General features: G+C 35.8%; 2 protein-coding genes and 1 long non-coding RNA gene across 4 annotated transcripts in view; 2 read left to right on the forward strand and 1 right to left on the reverse strand.

Annotated features, from left to right (window-relative positions):
* Window positions 1–6,772, forward strand: part of slc9a1a (solute carrier family 9 member A1a) — a 45,826-nt gene extending 39,054 nt beyond the window's left edge. The window contains exons 7-12 of the mRNA XM_079894654.1: window positions 2,199–2,269; window positions 3,161–3,337; window positions 4,281–4,395; window positions 4,499–4,597; window positions 4,866–4,947; window positions 6,019–6,772. Of these exons, the coding sequence (XP_079750780.1) occupies window positions 2,199–2,269; window positions 3,161–3,337; window positions 4,281–4,395; window positions 4,499–4,597; window positions 4,866–4,947; window positions 6,019–6,323 (849 nt within the window). The 3' untranslated portion in view covers window positions 6,324–6,772. The remainder of the gene's footprint in view (window positions 1–2,198; window positions 2,270–3,160; window positions 3,338–4,280; window positions 4,396–4,498; window positions 4,598–4,865; window positions 4,948–6,018) is intronic.
* A 421-nt stretch (window positions 6,773–7,193) lies between these two features.
* LOC307172376 lies at window positions 7,194–11,710 on the reverse strand. The gene is made up of 2 exons (XR_013823704.1): window positions 9,156–11,710; window positions 7,194–9,101 (listed from the first exon to the last, which is right to left on the reverse strand). It is a non-coding gene; the product is annotated as an uncharacterized lncRNA (long non-coding RNA).
* Window positions 11,711–17,990: 6,280 nt separating this feature from the next.
* LOC307172345 (mannosyl-oligosaccharide 1,2-alpha-mannosidase IA) overlaps window positions 17,991–20,856 on the forward strand; it is a 223,088-nt gene continuing 220,222 nt past the window's right edge. The window contains exon 1 of one of the 2 annotated variants that reach the window (XM_079894656.1): window positions 17,991–19,995. In XM_079894656.1, coding sequence (XP_079750782.1) covers window positions 19,447–19,995 — 549 coding nt within the window. In that variant the 5' untranslated portion in view covers window positions 17,991–19,446. The remainder of the gene's footprint in view (window positions 19,996–20,856) is intronic. The other variant, XM_079894657.1, reaches the window with a different exon arrangement.

The raw sequence follows: 20,856 nt of genomic DNA on the forward strand, positions 1-20,856 counted from the left end.
TTAATTGTTAATTTGCAGTTTAATACGTTGCTTATACAAATAGCCTACATTTTATTTCAACATATTTCAGTCGATTTTTACTCATCTCAGTATAGCAATACAGTTTGCTAAAACATCATCATTCATTCACACACGCGATTTAAATTTAAACTGTCTTTTGCGAGCTGTGGTAAACAGCGCGCATCTCTGCCGTTCATTCATTCATAAACAGAAACCCGATTCACGTGAGAAGGAAAACAACTTACTACTGTATTCCTCAGCTCGCTCCTCGATATACCCGCACTTCTGAGGGACATTTTCCATTATTATTATTCCTCACAGCGCTGCGAGACGGTGTAAACAAGTAATGATCTGAATAAACTTGTGTTTCTCGAGCTGATATGGGGGCGTTCACAGGTTTGCGTGGATTGCCTCAGCCATTTGCGTTTGAATAGCGTGCGCTCTCCGTGGGCGGAGTCACATTACATTTGAATCAGCTGTAATGAGCTCGACTGGAATCGCTCTCTTTTAATACAGATTTCACAAGATGAGAATATTTGTTTTTTATATAAATTACTTCATTTAAAAGAAGAGAATTAAAGCTTCATGCCTGTGTGTCTGTATGCCTGTTTGACTGAGTATTCGCTGAGTTATTGTTCATTTTCGGACGCGTTTCAGAATGGACTACACTGACAGAGAGAAGGCAGAACTCGCATCACGTTTATTTTTCTTTATTTGGCAAAAAGCACAACACTTTGTTTTTATTGTGAGTATACACAAAAATAATACACATTTAACAGAATCGATTGATGTATGAAACTCCTATGGAAAATCAAAGTCAACAGAGTAGTTATGAGTTTCTTTTACACTGATAAAAAAAAAGCGAGCTGGTATCGCCGGCGATACCGCCGACCTCAGGGGGTTAATGTTGTGGGCATATTTTTCTGCTGGAGGTCCTGGACTTCTTGTTCAGATACATGGCATCGTGGATTCTATCAAATATCAACAGATAAAAAATCAAAACCTGACGCCTTCTGCTAGAAATCTTATAATGTGCCGTGGTTGGATCTTCCATCAGGACAACGATCCAAAACAAACATCAAAATCAACACAAAAATTTGTTGCGGAGCACAAAATGAAGCTTCTGCCATGACCGTCCCAGTTCCCTGACCTGATGAGTGGGCTGAACTGAAGAGAAGAAGCACAAACATGGATCTGGGAATCTGAAGGATCTGGAGAGATTCTGTATGGAGGAATGGTCTCTGATCTCTTGTCAGGTGTTCTCCAAACTCATCAGGCATTATAGGAGAAGACTCAGAGCTGGTATCTTGTCAAAAGGAGATTGCAAAAAGTATTTAATAAAAGGGTGCCAATAATTGTGGCCAACGTGTTTTGGAGAAAAACATTTATTTCATAATGTGATTTCCCCCCCCACATTCAATTCTTTTACTTAAATGAAAGGTTAGAATTTAGCAAATTTTTTGAATGAAAGATCAAAAGGATAAACAATGCAGATTTATTTTTTACAGCCAGTTTTGATCATATTTACCAGGGGTGCCATTAATTGTGGAGGGCACTGTATATATGAAGAGTTCAGATGCAAAAGCCTCTAAGTGCCATCTGGAATTTTCTTCTAGAATGATCATTTTTATCAAGCTTGTATATTTAAATTCAGTAATTTCACTTAAATGGCAATGAAAATGACCTATTCATTGTCATTTAAGTGAAATTACTGAACTTAAATATACAAGCTTGATAAAAATGATCATTCTAGAAGAATATTTCAGATGGCACTTAGAGGCTTTTGCATCTGAACTCTTCATATATAAAGTTAAATATGAACTTGAATGTTTACAGAGTCTCCATCCTCATGAGTTTAATGTGAATGTTCTTCAGAAAGAGCAGGTTGCTGTTTGTACGCCAGACATGAGCTTGGATCCACTCCACAAAACTCAGTACAGAACATTTTGCTCACAAATTGCCATTTATTCACCACTCATAAAACTGATTGTTGCTATGGAAACACCCATTTGCATGGGCGTCTCATCATCGTTAATGCTTTAAGTGATTGGCAGAAACCTCTCTGCTGTCCACTTTATTGCTCATTGTCAACATCATAGTCAGCTGTAGCTTCTGTTAGATATTTAACTGATAATCTCAGCGTTATTGACAGATATTGTCGTTTATGTTTACTTAATAGCGTGTACATTTCTCTTTAGTTTTTGGACCATCTGCTAACTGGCATTGAGGATATCTGCGGACATTATGGACATCATCACTGGAAAGACAAGTACGTATAAAACTCAAAAAGTCAAATTTGGTGATTTTAAGTGATTATTTGAATTCTAAATGAAATCATAATGACTCCTACATCTAGTGTTTGATGAAGAATTTAGATATGACATGTTTTTGAATGGCTAACGTCAGTGATTGTTTAGCCATTAAAATCAGACATGTTTTTAGTATATTTGTCCGAGTTCAGTCTTTTCATCCTTATATACTGTGCTGTTGTTGCTGCTGAAGAGAAAGTGAGTTTCAGGATCAAATTTGGGATCAGAGAAGGAGAAGCACAAATAGTTTGATCCATTTTATTCACACACACACACACAAGATTTTTCTTTTATGCTAAAAATCATGTTCCATGAAGATATTTTGTAAATTTCCGACCGTAAATATATAAAACATTTATTTTTGTGAGTGAACGCAGCACAATCGTGAACATAAATGAACAACTTTAAAGGAGATTTTCTCAGTGTTTCGATTTTTTGCACCCTCAGATTCCAGATGTTCAAATATTGTCCTACCCTAACAAACCATACATCAATGGAAAGCTTATTTATTCAGTTTTCAGATGATGTATACATCTCAATTTAAAAAAATCGACCCATGTGACTGGTTTTGTGGTCCAGGGTCACATATATGAGCAAAATGGATCAAACTATTTGTGCTTCTCCTTCTCTGAAAAACATATCTCAAAAATATATATATATTTTTTTTTAAGTATTTGAAGGTGTGTGTGTGTGTGCCCGTCTCTACCACATTGATTTCAGACACAGTTTCAGTGTTCAGTGCCACTAATGATGCTGGAGGCAGGGGTTTGTTATCTGGACTTCTGCAGAAAAATAAAAATAACCCTCCAGCGATCATATCAAAAGCATCACCTTTTCCTTCTCATTTCCAGACTGAACCGTTTCAATAAGAAGTACATAAAGAAGTGCCTGATAGCGGGTGAGCGCTCCAAAGAACCTCAGCTGATCGCCTTCTACCACAAGATGGAGATGAAGCAGGCCATCGAGCTGGTGGAGAGTGGAGGAGGATCCAAGCTGCCTTCTGCCATGCCCTCCACCATCTCCATGCAGTGAGTACACACCTCGCCTGCATCACGACTTAACATTTATGAGAATTAAGTAGAATGCATATAGAAAGTGTGGAATCTGCATTGAATGATTATAGTATGTTTATAGCATTAGGAGAATGTTTTGAATGCATGGAATATTGTAGTAGAACGTGTGGAATTTTTGGAATGTGAATGAATATTAAGAGAATGTGTTGAATGCATGCAAAATATGCAATGGATTGTGAAAAATGCATATAAAGCATTGCACAAAAAAAGTTTTTAGAATGCATATAGAACATAGAATGCAAGGAATCTGAAAGGAATTGATGTAATGAATGGAGAATGTGTGGAATTATATTCAGGAGTGGGCAAAAGTGGATGTTTGTTTTTAATGTCCCTACAAGTTTAATTTAAACCATTAATATATGAGGAAAATATTTTCTATTTTTAAAATATTTTAAATATGAGGGAAGAACAAAACACTAAACTTGGTTGATGTTTTTAGCTGACAAAATTATTTGGCAAAAAACAAAAAAAAAACAAAAGGCAAACTACAGGTTTTATTTTACTATGCAAAAACAAAAAGCATACAACATAATCAGTTGCTACTGTGATATTCATTCTTTTTTTTTCTTTTTTTTTTTCATGTGTTCATCATTTTTTTGTATGACAGCCTGGCCAAAAATGATATAACCATATAACCAAAAATGATACTGTAATTGCGTTATCACAAATAAAACAATTGCCTCCAAGCAATTATTCACATGCTTACAATATGCTTAAGTCAATATGCTTACAAAATCTTTAATAATATTCAAATAAAGGGTGAAGATGTCTATTTCCCTAGGCCAGATTTCACTTTTGGCCACTACTGTAAATAGAACATAAGGAGTGCATGGAATGTTTATAGAATGTATGGGTCTGATTTTTATTCTAGGATAATGAGTTTTTCACTGTTTTCCAGGAACATCCAGCCTAAGAAGACTCCTCATGACCGAGCTCTGCCGCAGCTCTCCAAGTCCCGTGAGGAAGAGATCCGGAAGATCCTGCGCACAAACCTGCAGAAGACCCGCCAGAGAGTGAGTCAGCACTTCACTTCACACTCTCAAACCAGGCTTCTTTCGGTTTCATTCACTCGTGAGAGTCATTCAGATCAAGCTAGATTGTCCTCTGCTTTTTCAGCTGCGCTCGTACAACAGACACACACTGGTGGCTGATCCGTTCGAGGACGGTTGGAACGACCTCATCAAACGCAAGAAGATGATAGAGCTGGAAAAGAAGGTTTGACGTTAACGATTGATTGATTCATCACTGGATATGAAAAAAATTATCAATATTAGCTGATTAGATAAGTTGTGTCGTTTCCAACGGCCTTATTCATTCGTTTAATTTCAGCAATTTTGTGCATCTCAATTAATTGTTATACTCTATTATATATGTATATTGGCAGTATATAAGATACTGGCCACCAAAACTCATCTCACTTACACATAAAGGCCACTGATAGCTGGAATGTGCTTTATTAATCATAATAGACTGTTTCTTTCAGATATCACTGATGAACAATCACCTCACTGTTCCTGCTCCGCCTCCGGATTCCCCGACCATTACTCGAGCTCGACTGGCTTCAGGTGAGCACACGGTTTCTCTGCTGGACCACAGATATATGACTTTAGGATCCTGTTGTGTCGCTGAAATCTGTCTCTTCAGCGCCAGGTCTTTCCTCTCAGTGAATGTGCGGTTGATCACTCAGGTTTCAGTTGTTGCACAGCGCCCCCTATATTGATTCAGCAGATTTAATCATATGCATAACTCTCGATGTTCAACACAATCAAACCATATTCCTTACAAACATCTACCAAGTTATTATTACAATACAATTGTGGTAAATTGATATTAACCACCATTGTCATCATCATAAATGAAATCAAACAACATTGTAAAAATAATCTGAAAGCTTCATACACTATTTGAAGGAGATACTATAGCGAATTACTATGGTTTACAGTAGTAAAAAATAACTATAGTACTTTGGCATAAGCTATAGTAACAATGGATAGAATCAAGAAATGAAGCATATTGCAGTAATCAGAGAACCATCTTGAATCCCTTATTACAGTAATTTATTTATTTTTATTAGTAAATTGCAAAAGTTAACTGTTTCCACTAACAAATAATTTTTAATCAGTATTTGTCTTATTTTCCAGTAATAATACTTTAATGCAATTAATTAAGCAAAATTTAGTAAAATTAGACTATAATTTAGATTGTTAATTGATAAATATTGGGATTTTTTTTTTTTTTTTAAACATAAACCTTATAAAATTTTATTAGATTTTTGCTTCCAACATGGAAAAAAAAAAACCTCAAGAAATATTTATAATCCATAGCCAATTCTATAATTAATTATACTTTTTGCTTTTTAAGTTAATTTATCTTTAAGTAAAACAGTGCTATTTTACTATTATTTATATACTATAATAGTGTATTTTATAAATATATTTTGATTTAGGTTTTTGATTTTAATGTTGTTAATATATTTATATATTTTTACGTTTAAATTTGAGTACTTTTGTTATGTTTTGTATATTTTTAAATCTACTTTTATTTATCTTTTTTATTTCAGTTTGTTAGAACACTGGAGTAAAATACTGATTAAGAAAGAGGTTTAGTGTGATAGATTTCCCTCTTCTCTGAAACAGACCCTCAAGCGTGGGGCATCAAGGCTGGCACAGAGAGCATCCCCACCATTAAAGTGGACCTGGCCTCACCGCAGACCCCGGAGGGCGGCATCATGCGGGACGAGTTCGGCAGCAAAGCAAGCCAGCCGAAGGAGAGCAAGGAGGAGGGCGGCCTGGTGATGAAAGCACCCTCTCCTGCGAAGGAGAGGAAGGACAAAATGGCGTACGAGGATGATGATAAGGAGCCGCAGCGACTCATGCGCTGTCTGAGCGATCCGGGGCCCGCCGGCGATGAGGAAGACGAGGACGAACCCTTCCTCCCCTGAGAGAGCAGAACTGGATCTGCTGGAACATGGAGGACAGATTTATATTCCATAGAAAGAGAGAAGAAACGTCAGGAAAACCAAACTGTTGATGAACCAAAATAAAGAAAATGAAAGGGAGCGATCGAAAATAGCCATTTATTTTTTTCGCTTGTCATTGTTCTTTTTATTTTAATCCCAAAGGCTTGTTCACACCAAGCACGATATTTAAAACGATATTACGAAAACATTAAAGATATGGTTTTAAAAATCTTTCTAAATTTGAAAGGATAGCAGAGTCCACACAACAGAGATAACAATAACGGCATCGGTAGAATCACTTTCAGAACGATTTTAATGAACGATTAAAACATTGACCAGTTAGCCAATCAGAATCCACCAGACTTTAAAGAGCTCGAGTGTTTATAGTTGCAGACTATAGACGACAGAACGTTATTGTGTGCGCAATTATTATTATAATAAAAAAAAGATATTTTATTAAATTTTTACATACTATAATACGTATTGTAAAATGTAAAGAGAGTATTTAATAATAATAATATATTGCATTTTAATAAAACATGTTATATAATATTTGGAATTGTTATTATTAACAACAATAATAATTGTTATTTTTATTTTATTTTACTGTAAAATTACAGTACTAATATTTATGGTTGCCTTAATTTCTTTGCTTTCAAACATTAAACTAATTGAACTTTTATTTTGGTGGAAAACTTGACAACAACAGATTTATAAACTATTCGGGAAGATGGTTGGCGCACGTTGCGTTCCCAAATGTAGATTATAAGCGTCTCAAACACACACAGAGCGCATGCAGAGTAGCATTTACACTGAATCGAAACTGAACATGAACTGAGTTTTACTCTGAAACATGCCAGACTATACATTATATAATCACAACTGTAGCGGTTTGATGATCGCACTAAGCCATATAACATTCTCACAACCACGCATTGTCAAAATTCATAAAGTCACCGGGCAACAGGCGAGTTTTGCGTTTCAATGTCGATTTTGACTCTCGTTTAGCCCTGGCTAACATGCTAATAGTCTGCCGCTGTGAGCTCGTGCAGCGTACAGTTATAGTTATCGTTACTGTAATTGTTGTTGGTGTGAATGGGCCTTAACTCTGTTCTCACCAGGCATGATGCGATTCAAATGTTTTAATCCCAACTAGCGATAAATGACAGAACAGTGAAATCTCATTGGTCCATGCACACATGGCTTATTATTGCTGGTCACATCACGCCTGGTTTGAACTCGTGTCAGCAAGTAAATGTGGCATTGACTGTGGAATTATTCTATTCTGCTCGAGGGAACAGATCTATGCATTACCAAACGCTCGCACTGTTCAGTCTCACTCTATATTCAGGTAAAACGCTTCTGTTGTTGTTTTCAGAGCATTGGTGCGTTTTCTTGTTCGTTATGTTTTGTGTTCGTTCACATAAATTGGCTTTATCACTAGTTGTTTCACCTCTCGAGGAATTTGACTCATTTATCAGGAGCAATAATATGAAACTTTCTTATATTTATCAGTCAGATGGTGCATATTTACTCTGGCTAATTATTTTGTCGACGCGCTAACCACACGTGAAGACCAATGAAGTCACGCTTTATTTGCATAACAAACCTGAGAACCAACTAGAGACTCGTGGAGATTTGCATTTGTAAAGACTTGATTTTACACCAAAAAGTTGCATGACCAAATTGATTGGTTGTGATCATGTACCCTGTTTTGTTTTCGTTGCTTATACTTTATTAATAACAAAGATAATTTTAATTGAATAATCTTATTTCCTTTAAATGCACTCAAAGCGCTTTGGTGACCGGTCATGACCGCTCTGAGAAAGATCTGGAGCATCGTATTCACAAACCTTGATTTAAAGGAAGAGTTTTTGCAAAAGTGACACGATTATGTCATCAAAGTTACATAATTTACATCAAAGTTTATAGTGACCTCGTCTGTCGATCTCCAAAAAAAGTACAAACATATTCCAAGTGTTCAGAAATTGAGAATACAACTCTTAATTATGAAATTAAAAAGTAGAAATTATGACATACTAAGTCATAAGTTTGAGATAAAAGTGGACACAAAAAATCTAAATTATGAGATAAAAAGTCATAATTATGACATAAAAAGTAAAAATTGTCAAAAAGTCAAAACTGACACACTAACTCATAATTATGAGATAAAAAAGATCAAATTACGACACTAGGCCAGAATTTATATAAAAAGTGGAAAATGTCAAAAAGTTATGACGAACTAAGCCATAATTGTGTCAACATTATGATATAAAAAGTCATAATTATGTGATAGTGGAAATTACAACAAAAGGTAAAAAAATTAAGTCATAATTGTGAGTCAAAATTAGGAGATAAAGTCATAATTATGAGATAAAGCAAAATTACAACAAAAGGTCAAAGTATTAAGTCACAATAGTGAGATAAAAAGTTTAAATTATGAGATGGTCATAATTATGATATAAAGTGGAAATGAACAAAAAATAATCAAAGTAATGACGTATTAAATCATAATTGTGAGATCGAGTCAAAACTGAGTTAAAAAAATGACATAAAAAGTTGATTGTATGTCATAAATGCGTCTTTTTATATTGTAATTATGACTTTTGTCAGAATTTCACATTTTTTTAATTTCATTATTCATATAGTTAGTCATAATTATTTATGATTTACCAAAAAGCTGCGTAAATGAAAATGGATTTCTAATGTTTGTGTGAATTAGTAGGACACTTTCCCGAAACTCTTCCCCCATAGCTCAGCCTTCACACACACACACACACACACACACACACACACACACACACACACACACACACACACACACACACACACACACACACACACTCCTGCCGGTGGTTAATGCTGATTCGTGTTGCAGTGAGATTGTTTCCTGAAAGAACTGCACCGAGTCTGGGCTCTTCTAAAACCTGGATGTTGAATTATTCCCTTTAAAATCTTTTGCACGACCAGAATGAAAACACTCCTTTGATTCTCCTCCGCAACCGGAGCAGATCCGGCTCTGAAGGTGCATTGCATATTTCAAAAAGAATAAATAATATATCAAATTCAGAGACACTTTTGCATGCACAAATAGTAGATTAGCCTTATTTTAATCTAGATGTGGTGAAATCATATCTATATATTTTATGTGAACTCTAAAGGTTCATTGATGTCTATATTCTGCTTTGAAGAATTACAATGCTAACCGGCCAATTATAGTGTGAGCTTGTTTTGCCTTTGAATGGAGAGGCTGTCCTCTCTTCTGCCTTTCTTCAGTTTCATGCACTTGTCTGAAAGGTGTGTGTGTGGTTTACGTCTCGCCTGCTCTGTTGAGCTTCACGAATGTTTCGCATGCGAACGGAGGACGGCGTTCCCGGGCTTGATGTACAGCGTGGACTGCAGTATTCACACCAATGACCAGCTCCAGTAAAGAGGAGAGGGGGAATGAAAATTCTGTCATTATTTACTCAACCTTATTTTGTTTAAAGCTGCATGCTTTTATTTTCCAGGGGAGCATGTTTTTGTTTATACAATAGTAATTGAATTATTAGTTTAAGTTTTATTATAGTTAATATTTTAAATAAGTTTTTACTTGACCGTTTTCAAGTTTTAGTAATTTTATTGTAATTTTTACTTTTTTTTTTTTTTGTCTTTATAGTTTTTATTAATTTCTATTTTAGTTTTAGTTATTTTAGTGCATCAAGTTATATTGCTGAAATGAAAAAGAAAATGTTTATTTTAAGAAACTTTTTTAATGTTTTTGGCTCAACCCTGTTTGAACAACATGAGGGTGATTAAATAATGCTGTAATTTACATTTTTGAGTGAAAATTTGTTTAAACCTAATTGTCTTTGACATGAAGCTGAATGCCAATGATGGGTTTGTTTTAATGGTATTCTGTGTATTCACCATAAAGCCTTTTTATATGATGTTCGGTTCACTATGGTTTACTTTTGCTTTGCATAATTCTGCCTTCTGTTATCAGTTTATTACGGTTTTATCATGAAGCACATGTGGATTTACATTATTTTGTCTTTTTTTTGTGCAACTTTAAACTGCTGCATGTTCGTGTGATCATGCAGATTCAGATGATTTTATGATTTGTAATCATAAAAGCTTATTTCTGCGTTCAGGTGGTTTGATCATTCGTGGGCTTTTGTCTCTTCACTGATGCTTATCGCTTGACTCCAGACACTTTAATGTCCTGCGCTCACTTTAATGTTATTTGTGACTCCAGGAAACGACTCGAATGCGGACTAACTAATGTAAAAAGACTGAAGAAACCTGTCCATCTCTGATCATCACACATGAAGCCACTTTCACATGATTTTAATGACCAGTCAAGGTCCTATCTCATTTCGTTTGGTGGCGATGAAATGACAGTAATCTTCATCTTTTGCTTCTGTTTCAGGGTTTATTCTTGAGGTTGTTGTATCGATCCTCATGAATATTTGACTGAAGGACTGTAACATGCTTACTGTTCTTAAACTCTAAATGAAATGACTTTATAAAAAACATTTACTGAAATGTGCATGAATTATGTGCTGTTATTTATTTTACCAAAAGACACCAAATATGAACATCTGTTCATTTGTGCTGGGAAGATCTTGATATAATCGTGAGCTTTCATCTTCATAACTTCATAGTCTTCTGTTTCTAAACGCAGATGTAGCCTACAGTCTTTCTTCATTAAATCTAAAAGAGGCCGTTTGAAGCACTTTATCATGAAAAGAACCTTTCAAACATGATTACAGCAATAATTAAGCCATTCATTTAATAACTTACTACGGTAAACGTATAGGCTATACCTCTCTGTGTGGTGTAAAGGTCATGTAATATTAAAATGTGTTGATTGCTGGTTTTATATGGATTTTAATCCAGGTTAACTCATAGGAATGATGATTTTCTGCACATTGAGTAAGTTGAACTTAATCAATTTTAGTTCAACTTAATGCATTTGTTTAAATGTAGCTAAAATCAATTGTGTGCAACCACTTACGATAAAAAAATGGATTAAATTCAACGAATCATTTTTTTTTCAGTGTGATGTGGTCAAAATGTCACCAGTTCTTTAACATCAGCTGCGTTTGTCTGTATGTTATTAATCTGCTGTCGTATAATCTATTAATGTAATTCATTGTCGTTTGATAAAGTGCATCATCATGTATTTGCAACAAAATGTTTATTTTAAATACAAGAAAAACTATATCACAATATAAGATTTGAGATATCATCTGCAAATGTCAAAGCCAAGAGTGTACACTACAAGGATTCACTGTATTTGTCTAGTCGCCTATACAGCTTCAGAGTTTTGCTCTTGCATTCTGGGAACATTTATGGTCATCAAAGATACACAAATAAAGTTTTAATTTGTTAAAAAGCATCAGTTTTCTCTTTCATTTGAATGCTGCGTCCGAAATTGTATACTCTCTAGTCTAGAGTAACTTATTTTGAATAAGTAGCTTAATTACTTCGCGATTGCTAAAAAGTATGTTCTGTAGTATGACTGTAATTCCGAAGTACTACAATAGTTACCATATACTGTAAGTCCATGTAAGTGCACGTACTGTAAAATAAAGTGCAACCCAAATACTTATTCAAATTCAGTTAAATAAATAATTTGATACTAATTTAGACTCATTTGCTTATCGTGATTTTAACAGTAAAAGACTGTAAAAATGCTACAGTGAAAAACTGTTAATTGGTTAACAGAAAATTTCCTTATACAGTAAATAACTGTGGTAGATCTAATGGTACATTTAATGTAATTTTACTGTAAAATACCATTAAATTTACAGTTTTTGGAAGTGAAAACAAACAAGTTGTATAATTTACAGTGAAAAACCGTAAATTGACATTCCCACAATTCCCTGCGTGACACTTCACATTTGATGTATTTTTGTTGAAATAACTATGTTTCTTCATAGTTTTCTTTGCTTTTTTCTAATCAGTTATGTACATTAGGGTTTTATGTTACATTTAATGTTGTTAAATTAATGTTTATTGTATTTTTAAAATTTCGTGTTATCATGATGGTGTTTAATGTTTGTGTGAATGAGTCTGTGCAGCTTCTATATATATTAATATTAACTTTCTTGTGGAAGAACTGCTTGTGATGAGCTTTGATTGATCATGTGACTCATTACTGATGTGATTATTGGTTGTCAGTGTATTACAATGGTACAAAACAGATTTTAATACTTCAATAGGTCGGAAAATTATCATTATATCAGATAATGAAATACGGTTTATTACTGTAAATTTTAAGCTAAGTCTGTAAAACCTAAAATGTTGCTACCGTATTTTTTACGGTAAATTTCTGGTAACCACAGATGCCAGTTTTTTTCTGTAAATTTATTTCACGATCCCATTCGTCTATTTATATCTCGCTTTGATGTTATTTTGCCCTACTGTCCTCAGTATAATAAACGAATCACTGCAGTTTGGGGTTGTTCCAACAGCATTTAAAAATCCTGTGTCAAGAAAAGAAAATGCTGCCCTGGACGACTTTAACAATTTCCACCCCATTTCAAATCTTCTGTTTTTTGCAAAAGTACTTAAACTCATTGTTGCTTCTCACTTGGTTATGTCTTCAAACCCCTTCAGTCTGGTATTCGTAAATTTCACAGTACTGAAACATCTCTGGTCAGGGATGACAATGACATGTTGATGGCGTCTGATTCTGCCACTATTTCCATTCTCATCCTTCTTGATCTCAGAGAAGCTTTCAATACTGTTGGTCATATCTTTTACTTACCAAGAAAGTGCTTTGGTGTTTCGGGGACAGCTTTAAACTGGTTTAAATCCTATTTTGCTGACCGTTCCCAGTTCATTGCCTTGGGTGGTTTCAGGTCTGAGATTAGCTCTGTTTTCACTGGTGTTCCCCAGGGTTCAGTTTTAGGTCCGTTCCTCTTTAATATCTATTCGTCACCACTCGGGCATCTGTTGCGATCGCTCGGCCTTCATTATCACTTTTACACTGACGATACTCTATATACTCTAACCCTGGTGAAAATCTGGATGTTTGCTTGCTTTCTGCTTGTGTTTCTGAGATCAAGATATGGATGAATAACAATTTTTTTGAAGTTTGAATAGTAGTAAAACTGAAGTTATGTTACTTGGTTCCCCCTATACCTACTTTTCTGCTGATGGTACAGTTTTGAGAATCCAAGAAATTTGAGCAACTTTGGAGTAATCTTTGATGCCAGTCAAATTTGATCCTTATATACAGAACACTATTAAACTTTTTTTTTTTTTTCACCTCAGAAATATAACGAGATTGCGTCCTATCCTAAATTTTGGTTGTCTCTCGGATTGCCTACTGTAATGCCCTTTTAGCCGGAGTAGGCCTATCTAAATCTACATACAAGTTTCAACATGTACAAAACTTGCCCGGATCCTGGGCATGCAATCATATCACTCCTAGTCCTTGCACTGTCTCCCGGTCAGGTTCTGTGTTGATTTTAAAATGATGATACATGGCCAGAGTTACTCACTCCTTTCTACTCAAATCGTAGACTGCACTCTTCACAATCTAACCTGTTGTCTGTTCCTCAAACCCACTTAAAATCTATGGGTGACAGCCAGGGCTTTTTCTTCTTATGCTCCTGTTCTTTGGAACTCTCTTCCTCTTGAACTTAGGGAAACTCAGACTTTTGGGATTTTTAAAGATCAAATTATTTTCTTATGAATCAACACACTTTTTTTTAGACTAGTGTATGCTTGCTGATTTGAGTTTTTTATTATTATATTCATTGTTTCACTTATTGTTTATCTTGTGTACAGCGCTTTGAGAAGCTATCAGCTTCAGTTGCGTCGCTTCACTGTCATTCATAAATCCTCTCCCGTGGCCTCATGGGATAGTGAAGTGTCAATCGTATGCTCACTTCAGAATCTCAAAGGAAGTATTAGGTCATCCGGGTACTTTTGCCGACTGTTTTATGAATACTGTGAATTCGGACATACTTCTTTTGTCACATGCTGTTTGAGCCTTAATTTGATACACTGAGATGCACGACACGACCAGCAGAGGCCGCTGCGGTTTCATAAATATAAATGGCTCTTTCTACAGATGGAGTCCAACACAGGTCTGAAACTCGTTACAAAATGATTGATCAAGATGATTTTAACAACTGATGAGGCGTTTAACATTTAAGAAATGCATATCATCAGCTTCAAAGGGTCAAACTTCATTTTATGAGATATATTTCCTTTTATTCATTTCTTTATTTTATTAGTTTGCAACCATGTTTTTTTAAATGCAGTTTTATACCTTGATGTATTATATCCTACCAATAAAGACTAGATAAACATCAAAATTCAGATTTAGTCTAAATTAAGCTCATTCAGTTATTAAAATATTCGGTTATTTTTCTTACAGTATAAAACTTTGTTGAGCTTGATAAACAGCAGTCAACACTACAAGTTGCACAAAAAATAAAACGTAAATGAGATTATTTACTTACTTTCCCTCAGGGTTTAACATTAACTAAAACAAAAGCCATTGTCATTATTTCAGCAAGTTTCCATTTGGCAAGATTTTTGTTTTTGAAGTACTAAACTAACTAGAAAAAATAGCCTATAAGCCTAACAAAAACGAAAAGTTAATAACAATACAGACATTTTTTAAAAAAAAAATATTAAAATGATTAAAATTACAAAATTACAATAATTTTAACCAAAATTAAATGAAAATATATTAATGAACATTATTATTAGTTCATATAGGCTGTACATATATTTGATGTGTTTACAACTACCTAAAATTCATGTTAGGCTAATTTTATGTTAGATATAATTTTTTATATATAACTAATCTCAAAGAAACCTGGGTTTCTGATTCTGCTTATCGCTCTGTTTTATCATTTCATATTCTTTTGATTAAGGACAGTGACACTAAAATACATCAGACTGCCACTGTCTCTCTTTAACATTTATCATCCTGATGTTTTTCAGTCTAGACCCCACAGCAGCACTTCTGGCCACATTAGAGTTCATTTATTCTTGTTTGGATGCTGTTAAATTGCTCTGACTCACTGCTTTAGAGGAGCAGAGTCAATTTTGATGTGGTTGGTGAGATTAATGTGGCCTATTTGCATCACGATATGCTTATTTGCCCCAGATTGTTCTTGAGTGCTGAGATTAGTGTCTTTCTTTGAAATATTCAAATGATGAATCAGACAGTTGCATCTGCGCCAATAAGCCTAAAATTAAAGTCTTGCATAGAGTGAGTATTTTATGCTTATTGAGCATTTGGGAAACATTTTCCAAATTCATGCCCAGAGGGAAACTTTCTGGCTAGACACTTTTAATATCAGTGGTTTATTGTCATCTTACACTCTGGTGAAAATGAGGAGGAATCACATGCAGTGACTTTAAATGTTTAACTTATTCACACACTTTAACATTGAATAGGGAGCATTGCTATTTTTTTCTCTATGCAGAATCACTATCTGCTAAACACTTTGATATGTAAAGTCTCAAAAGCTTGTGCATATGAGAATGTGAAGATACTGTCTCCAAAATATGAACAATCAAAGCATTATTTTATTGTTGTGAGGTTTTGCAGGTCATTTACACAGCGTCTGCTCTCTGAATTAAACATCCTGTGTTGGGAATAAGAGTACATTTCCCATTAGGAATGTCCAGTAAACAGCCGTCCCGTGAGACCGAAAACAATCAACACTGAATGGAAATTTTCTGCAGCCGATTGCACTATATTTTTTCCTGACCTTTGTTTAACTAACTTAGTTTCTGCTGTGGTTGGTTGTTTTTTCTTAATGATCAACGCCGGATTAATCAGGACCATTCGTCTTGTTATGTTCCAGGAAAACTGTCCTCTGTCTCCGTCCAGTTTAATTGGAAAATCTGTTGAATTTCTGTATTGATTGCTGCCTTGGTTTTGGTGTTGCTTATTCGCTTTAAACTTGTGAATCATTTTGTTTTTGCTAAACCAAGTTAAATCTAGACAAAGTGCCAGTGGTGTGATTAACCATTCTCTCACTCACAACAAAGGAGAATATCAGCAATGCAACACTCTTAGAAGACGAGGTTATTTAATCTTAAAGGATTTTGGCTGGCGCTTCATACATAACCTTTTCATTTTTTAATTCATTATTCACATGGATACATTTTTTGAAATTGAGATGTATACATCATCTGAAAGCTGATAAATAAGCTTTCCATTGGTATATGGTCTGTTAGGATATGACAATATTTGTCCGAGTTACAACTATTGAAAATCTGGAATCTTAGGGTGCAAAAAAATCGAAACATTGAGAAAATCTCCTTTAAAGTTGTCCATTTATGTTCATGATTGTGCTGCATTCACTCACAAAAATACGTTTTATATATTTACAGTAGGAAATTTACTAAATATCTTCATGGAACATGATCTTTACTTAATATCCTAATGACTTTTGGCATAAAAGAAAAATGGATCATTTTGACCCGTACAATGTAATGTTGGCTATTTCCACAAATATACCTGTGCGACTTATGACTGGTTTTGTGATCCAGGGTCAGTCACATTATTTTTAATTAAACAGCACATTTTATCACTAGAAAATTTTTAAATAACCCATTAAACATGAAAGTAGCCTATTATTGAATAATTTCTCCTTATACAGAAAACCTTTTGGCATAAAGTCTTCTTTAAAATTGAGTCAAGAACCCTAGAGGTCTATATGGAACCTTTTCTTCTAATAGTGAATTTATTACAGGCTAAGAATAAGCAGAATATGCTGCATTACTCCATTCAAACATTGTTTTCTTTATACTTTTAAGATTAAAGTAAGCCTGAAGAAGGTCGATTGACCAAAATGATTTATATTTTCCAAGATTATAGTTTTAAAATCTTCCACTGACAATGTTGTAAACTATTTTTATGATAGTTACAAACTAAAGTTAGTTAGAACCTATACAAAATGGTTGAAATCACTTACTTTGACTTTGTAAAAAAGAAGATATTTTGAAGAATGTCGGTAACCAAACAGTTGATGGACTCCATTGACTTCCATAGTATGGAGTATGGTTACTTTGTTTCTTAAATAAAATAAAAAATGTATGAAGATATTTTGACATTCTTCAAAATATATGATTTTGTGTTCAACAGAAAAAAGAAATGCATGCAGGTTTGGAATAACATGAGGGTGAGTAAATTATGACTGGATTTTCATTTTTGGGTGAACTATCCCTTTTTTTATTAAACAGAACCATTTTAATAATCTAAAGCATTATTTTTAGTGCAATGGAAAGGTTCTATGAACGTTAAAGGTTCTTCATGGAACCAATGCCAATAAAGAACCTTTATTTGTTAAAAAGCGCGCGTCCAGCTCCCCCTCTCTGAATGTAAATTGGGCCTAATGGGTGAAGCTCCCATAACTCTATTCCTCCTCCCATTAGACGTCCAGAGAGGAGGAGCTGGACGTCATTGACCCTACAGTGAGCACCACTTGGGCCAAATCGCCAAAATGAACTGAAAATGAAAACAAACTCAGATTTCCCACTGTAAATACAAATGCATTTTTTTTCACAGGTTGGAAACCAGGTTCTTCAAAAACGATACCCACACCCGCCACACGATGGATGTATGAGCCCGCGGTTGCGCGCTCTCGCGCGGCGCCGGTAATGACTCGCTCGCGCTCACCGCTGCTGCTGATCAGACGCGTTTGCGGCAGACCGCCCAGATCTCCGAGACTCACCGAGCTCTGTTTCAGCTTCTGTGCGGATCACAACGGCTTCATTTCAACGCGTCTACAGAGAGAATATCCCGCAGCGACCCGCGTTCATCGGCGTGCGTTTTCTTCCGTCCTTCTCTGGTGATAAACCAGGCGAGCGCGGAAGAGAACGCGCAGTAATGGGAAGATACAGCGTGCTTTCATTAGATTACATTTCCGAAGAATGACCCATCCATCTGCCGATCACGCTTTATCAGCTCAAACATCCTTCTTCGTGCATTGGACGTAGACTTTCGGAGCACAGAAGAGTTGAGCGCGTGCACGGCGCATAAAGCTACAGTTTTTAGAAACACTTGGACCGAATTTCAGTCTCGTCGGTTCACGGACTCTTTTGACTTGATCTTTGGATGTATTTCTGCAGCTCTTGATGGAGTGGTGTGCACTGTGCCAAACGCACATAGATATTGTGAAGTAGGCTAACCTATGAGGTTGCAATTTTGGGGGTTGTCAGCTGAGATGCGTTTTATTTCAGTCACTAAACTTCAGTGTTGCGCTGTTTGGCCACGAGTCTTCATCATCATCAGCATCATTAGAAAGCAGTTGTGTGGAAGCACGTTGATGCTTGCCTTTTAATACAGGGCATTTAATACGATGCTTTCACTTTCTAAAAGTGCGTTTTGTCAGAAAGCTGTGTGTTTGTAGGGAATTCGCGTGTGTTTTGATAAAGACGTTCAGATAAATGCTGGGTGTGCATGACATTTTAGGCAATTTAAATGCTGCTTAACCTTTATAGGTCTCATAGGTGATCATCTTTGGTGTGTTTGCAGGCACTTTGCTCTCCTTTTAATATAAGGCATTGATGCATGTTGGCTGTGCATGTCATTATTGACTACTTAAATGCTGCTTTAACTTTAGGTTTGCATTGAGGTTTATAAACGCCTACTTTCGCCTACTAGTTGAGTACCATTGTCATTTCCATAAAGCAGTGTGTTTGCAGGCACGTTTTATCATGTGTTAATGTAATGACTTTTGGCTGTAGATATTATTATAGGCGTATTCTACTTCAATTTCATCTCCTTGAGCGTCATCATCTTTGAAAGCAGTTATTTTGGATGTGCGTAACATTTTGTTGCTTTAAAACCTTAAAAGTCTCAATTTGGTCTCTCAGATGAGATTAAAACTGAAACTTAAGGAAGCAGCAGTGATGCTCAATGACGCTCTGGCTGTGCGCAAATGTGCTGACGCCACCTGTGGTCTCTTAAATCGATTGATTCAGAAAGATTTAGGCACTTTGACTAGGAGAGAGTTCAGTTTGCACAACATCCGTGTTGCTTGCGCTTTCTAACCACGAGACAAGAGAAGTTTTGATCGCACATTGTGTGTCTCTCACTGTATAATCGTGCGTGACGCGAAAGTTGAGAGTTTAAATGGTTCTCCGAAAGTTACCCGGTGTCTCAGCATCGGGCATGGGGCTTCGTCTGTCTCAGAAATTCGTCTTTCTGCTGTTCCTGTCAGGGTTGGTAACTCTGTGCTTCGGGGCTCTTTTCTTTCTACCCGACTCCGTGCGTCTGAAGCGCATCTTCCTCTCCAAGAACGAGAGTCCCGCGGTGACCGTGGGCTCCGACAATGAGCTTTCCAAAAAGGTGCCCGTGGATCAAGAGCATCAGCGGACGGGGTTAAAAGGGGTTGAGGCGAATGTCAAACCTAAAGTGAGCCGCAAGCCCTCGGTCACCCATGGAGCGAGAACTGTGGAGAGATCTGTTGGGAGTAGAGCGCAGGACGAGTGGAGTCCGGCGAGGGCGCACGAACCGCCGGCCAGGGACGAGCGGGTCACCTCGGCCGCTCTTAACGCCCAACACGGCACCACTTTCAGCCACGAGACGTTTAAAAAGTGCCTGCTGAAACCAGCTTTGGGGAAGGACCAGGGAAACCCATCTGATTCCGAGACGCTCAAGCGGAGGGAAAAAGTCAAAGAGGTGAGAAAGATGTGTGCATTGTTGTGTATGGATGCCCATTAATGCCACATAAGAAAAATAAACTCATGCTTTGGGAAATCATAATCAGACACAGCCATAATTATGGGATAAAAAGTAGGATAAAAAGTCAAAACGATGACATACTAAGTCATACAAAATTAAAATTGACAGCAGTTGATTCAGATGAAAAGTTAATTATAAGTCATTATGTATGTCATAGAAACTCGACTTTTGTTGTCATAATGACTTTATTTCCTAATTTTCACTTTATTTTATAATTATGACTTATGTCAAATGATAGTACACTGTAAAATATTTGAGGTCAAAAACTCAATTTTGTTAACTTGCTGCATTGGAAATTTTCAGTTGGTTCAACTAAAGTGCCAAGGTTAAAAGACATGCAGTTCGCATATTCAATGCATCAAGTCAACGTAAAATTGAGTTTTGGCCTCAATCTTTTAGTGTATGGGTTGACTTTTTTTTTTAATCATGACATAATTTTATTATAATTATAATTTACCAAAGCATGATTTTCTTCCATAGTTGTGTAACGCAAAAGATTGTAGGTTTGAAACTTGTTGGATTGTGCCTGTAATAAGTGTCACTTTGGATAAAAGTGTTTGTTAAATGATACATTTGTTCTAAATGGCCTTGGATCTGAGGCGAACAGCAACAGGCATGACTGATATGAAGATGCCTGAAGCTATTGGGGAGTCGGGGCTAGTTGTCACATTTATTCCAGTGAACGTCAATATAAATTAGTCGGAATAAAGGTATACAAAACATATAGCATATTTCCACTGCTATTGCTAAAGAATAAAAAGATATAGTTAATTGAACTCTATAGTGGGGCATGTTGTC

Source organism: Squalius cephalus (genome assembly GCF_949319135.1).
Source record: "Squalius cephalus genome assembly, chromosome: 15".
NCBI lineage: Eukaryota > Metazoa > Chordata > Actinopteri > Cypriniformes > Leuciscidae > Squalius > Squalius cephalus.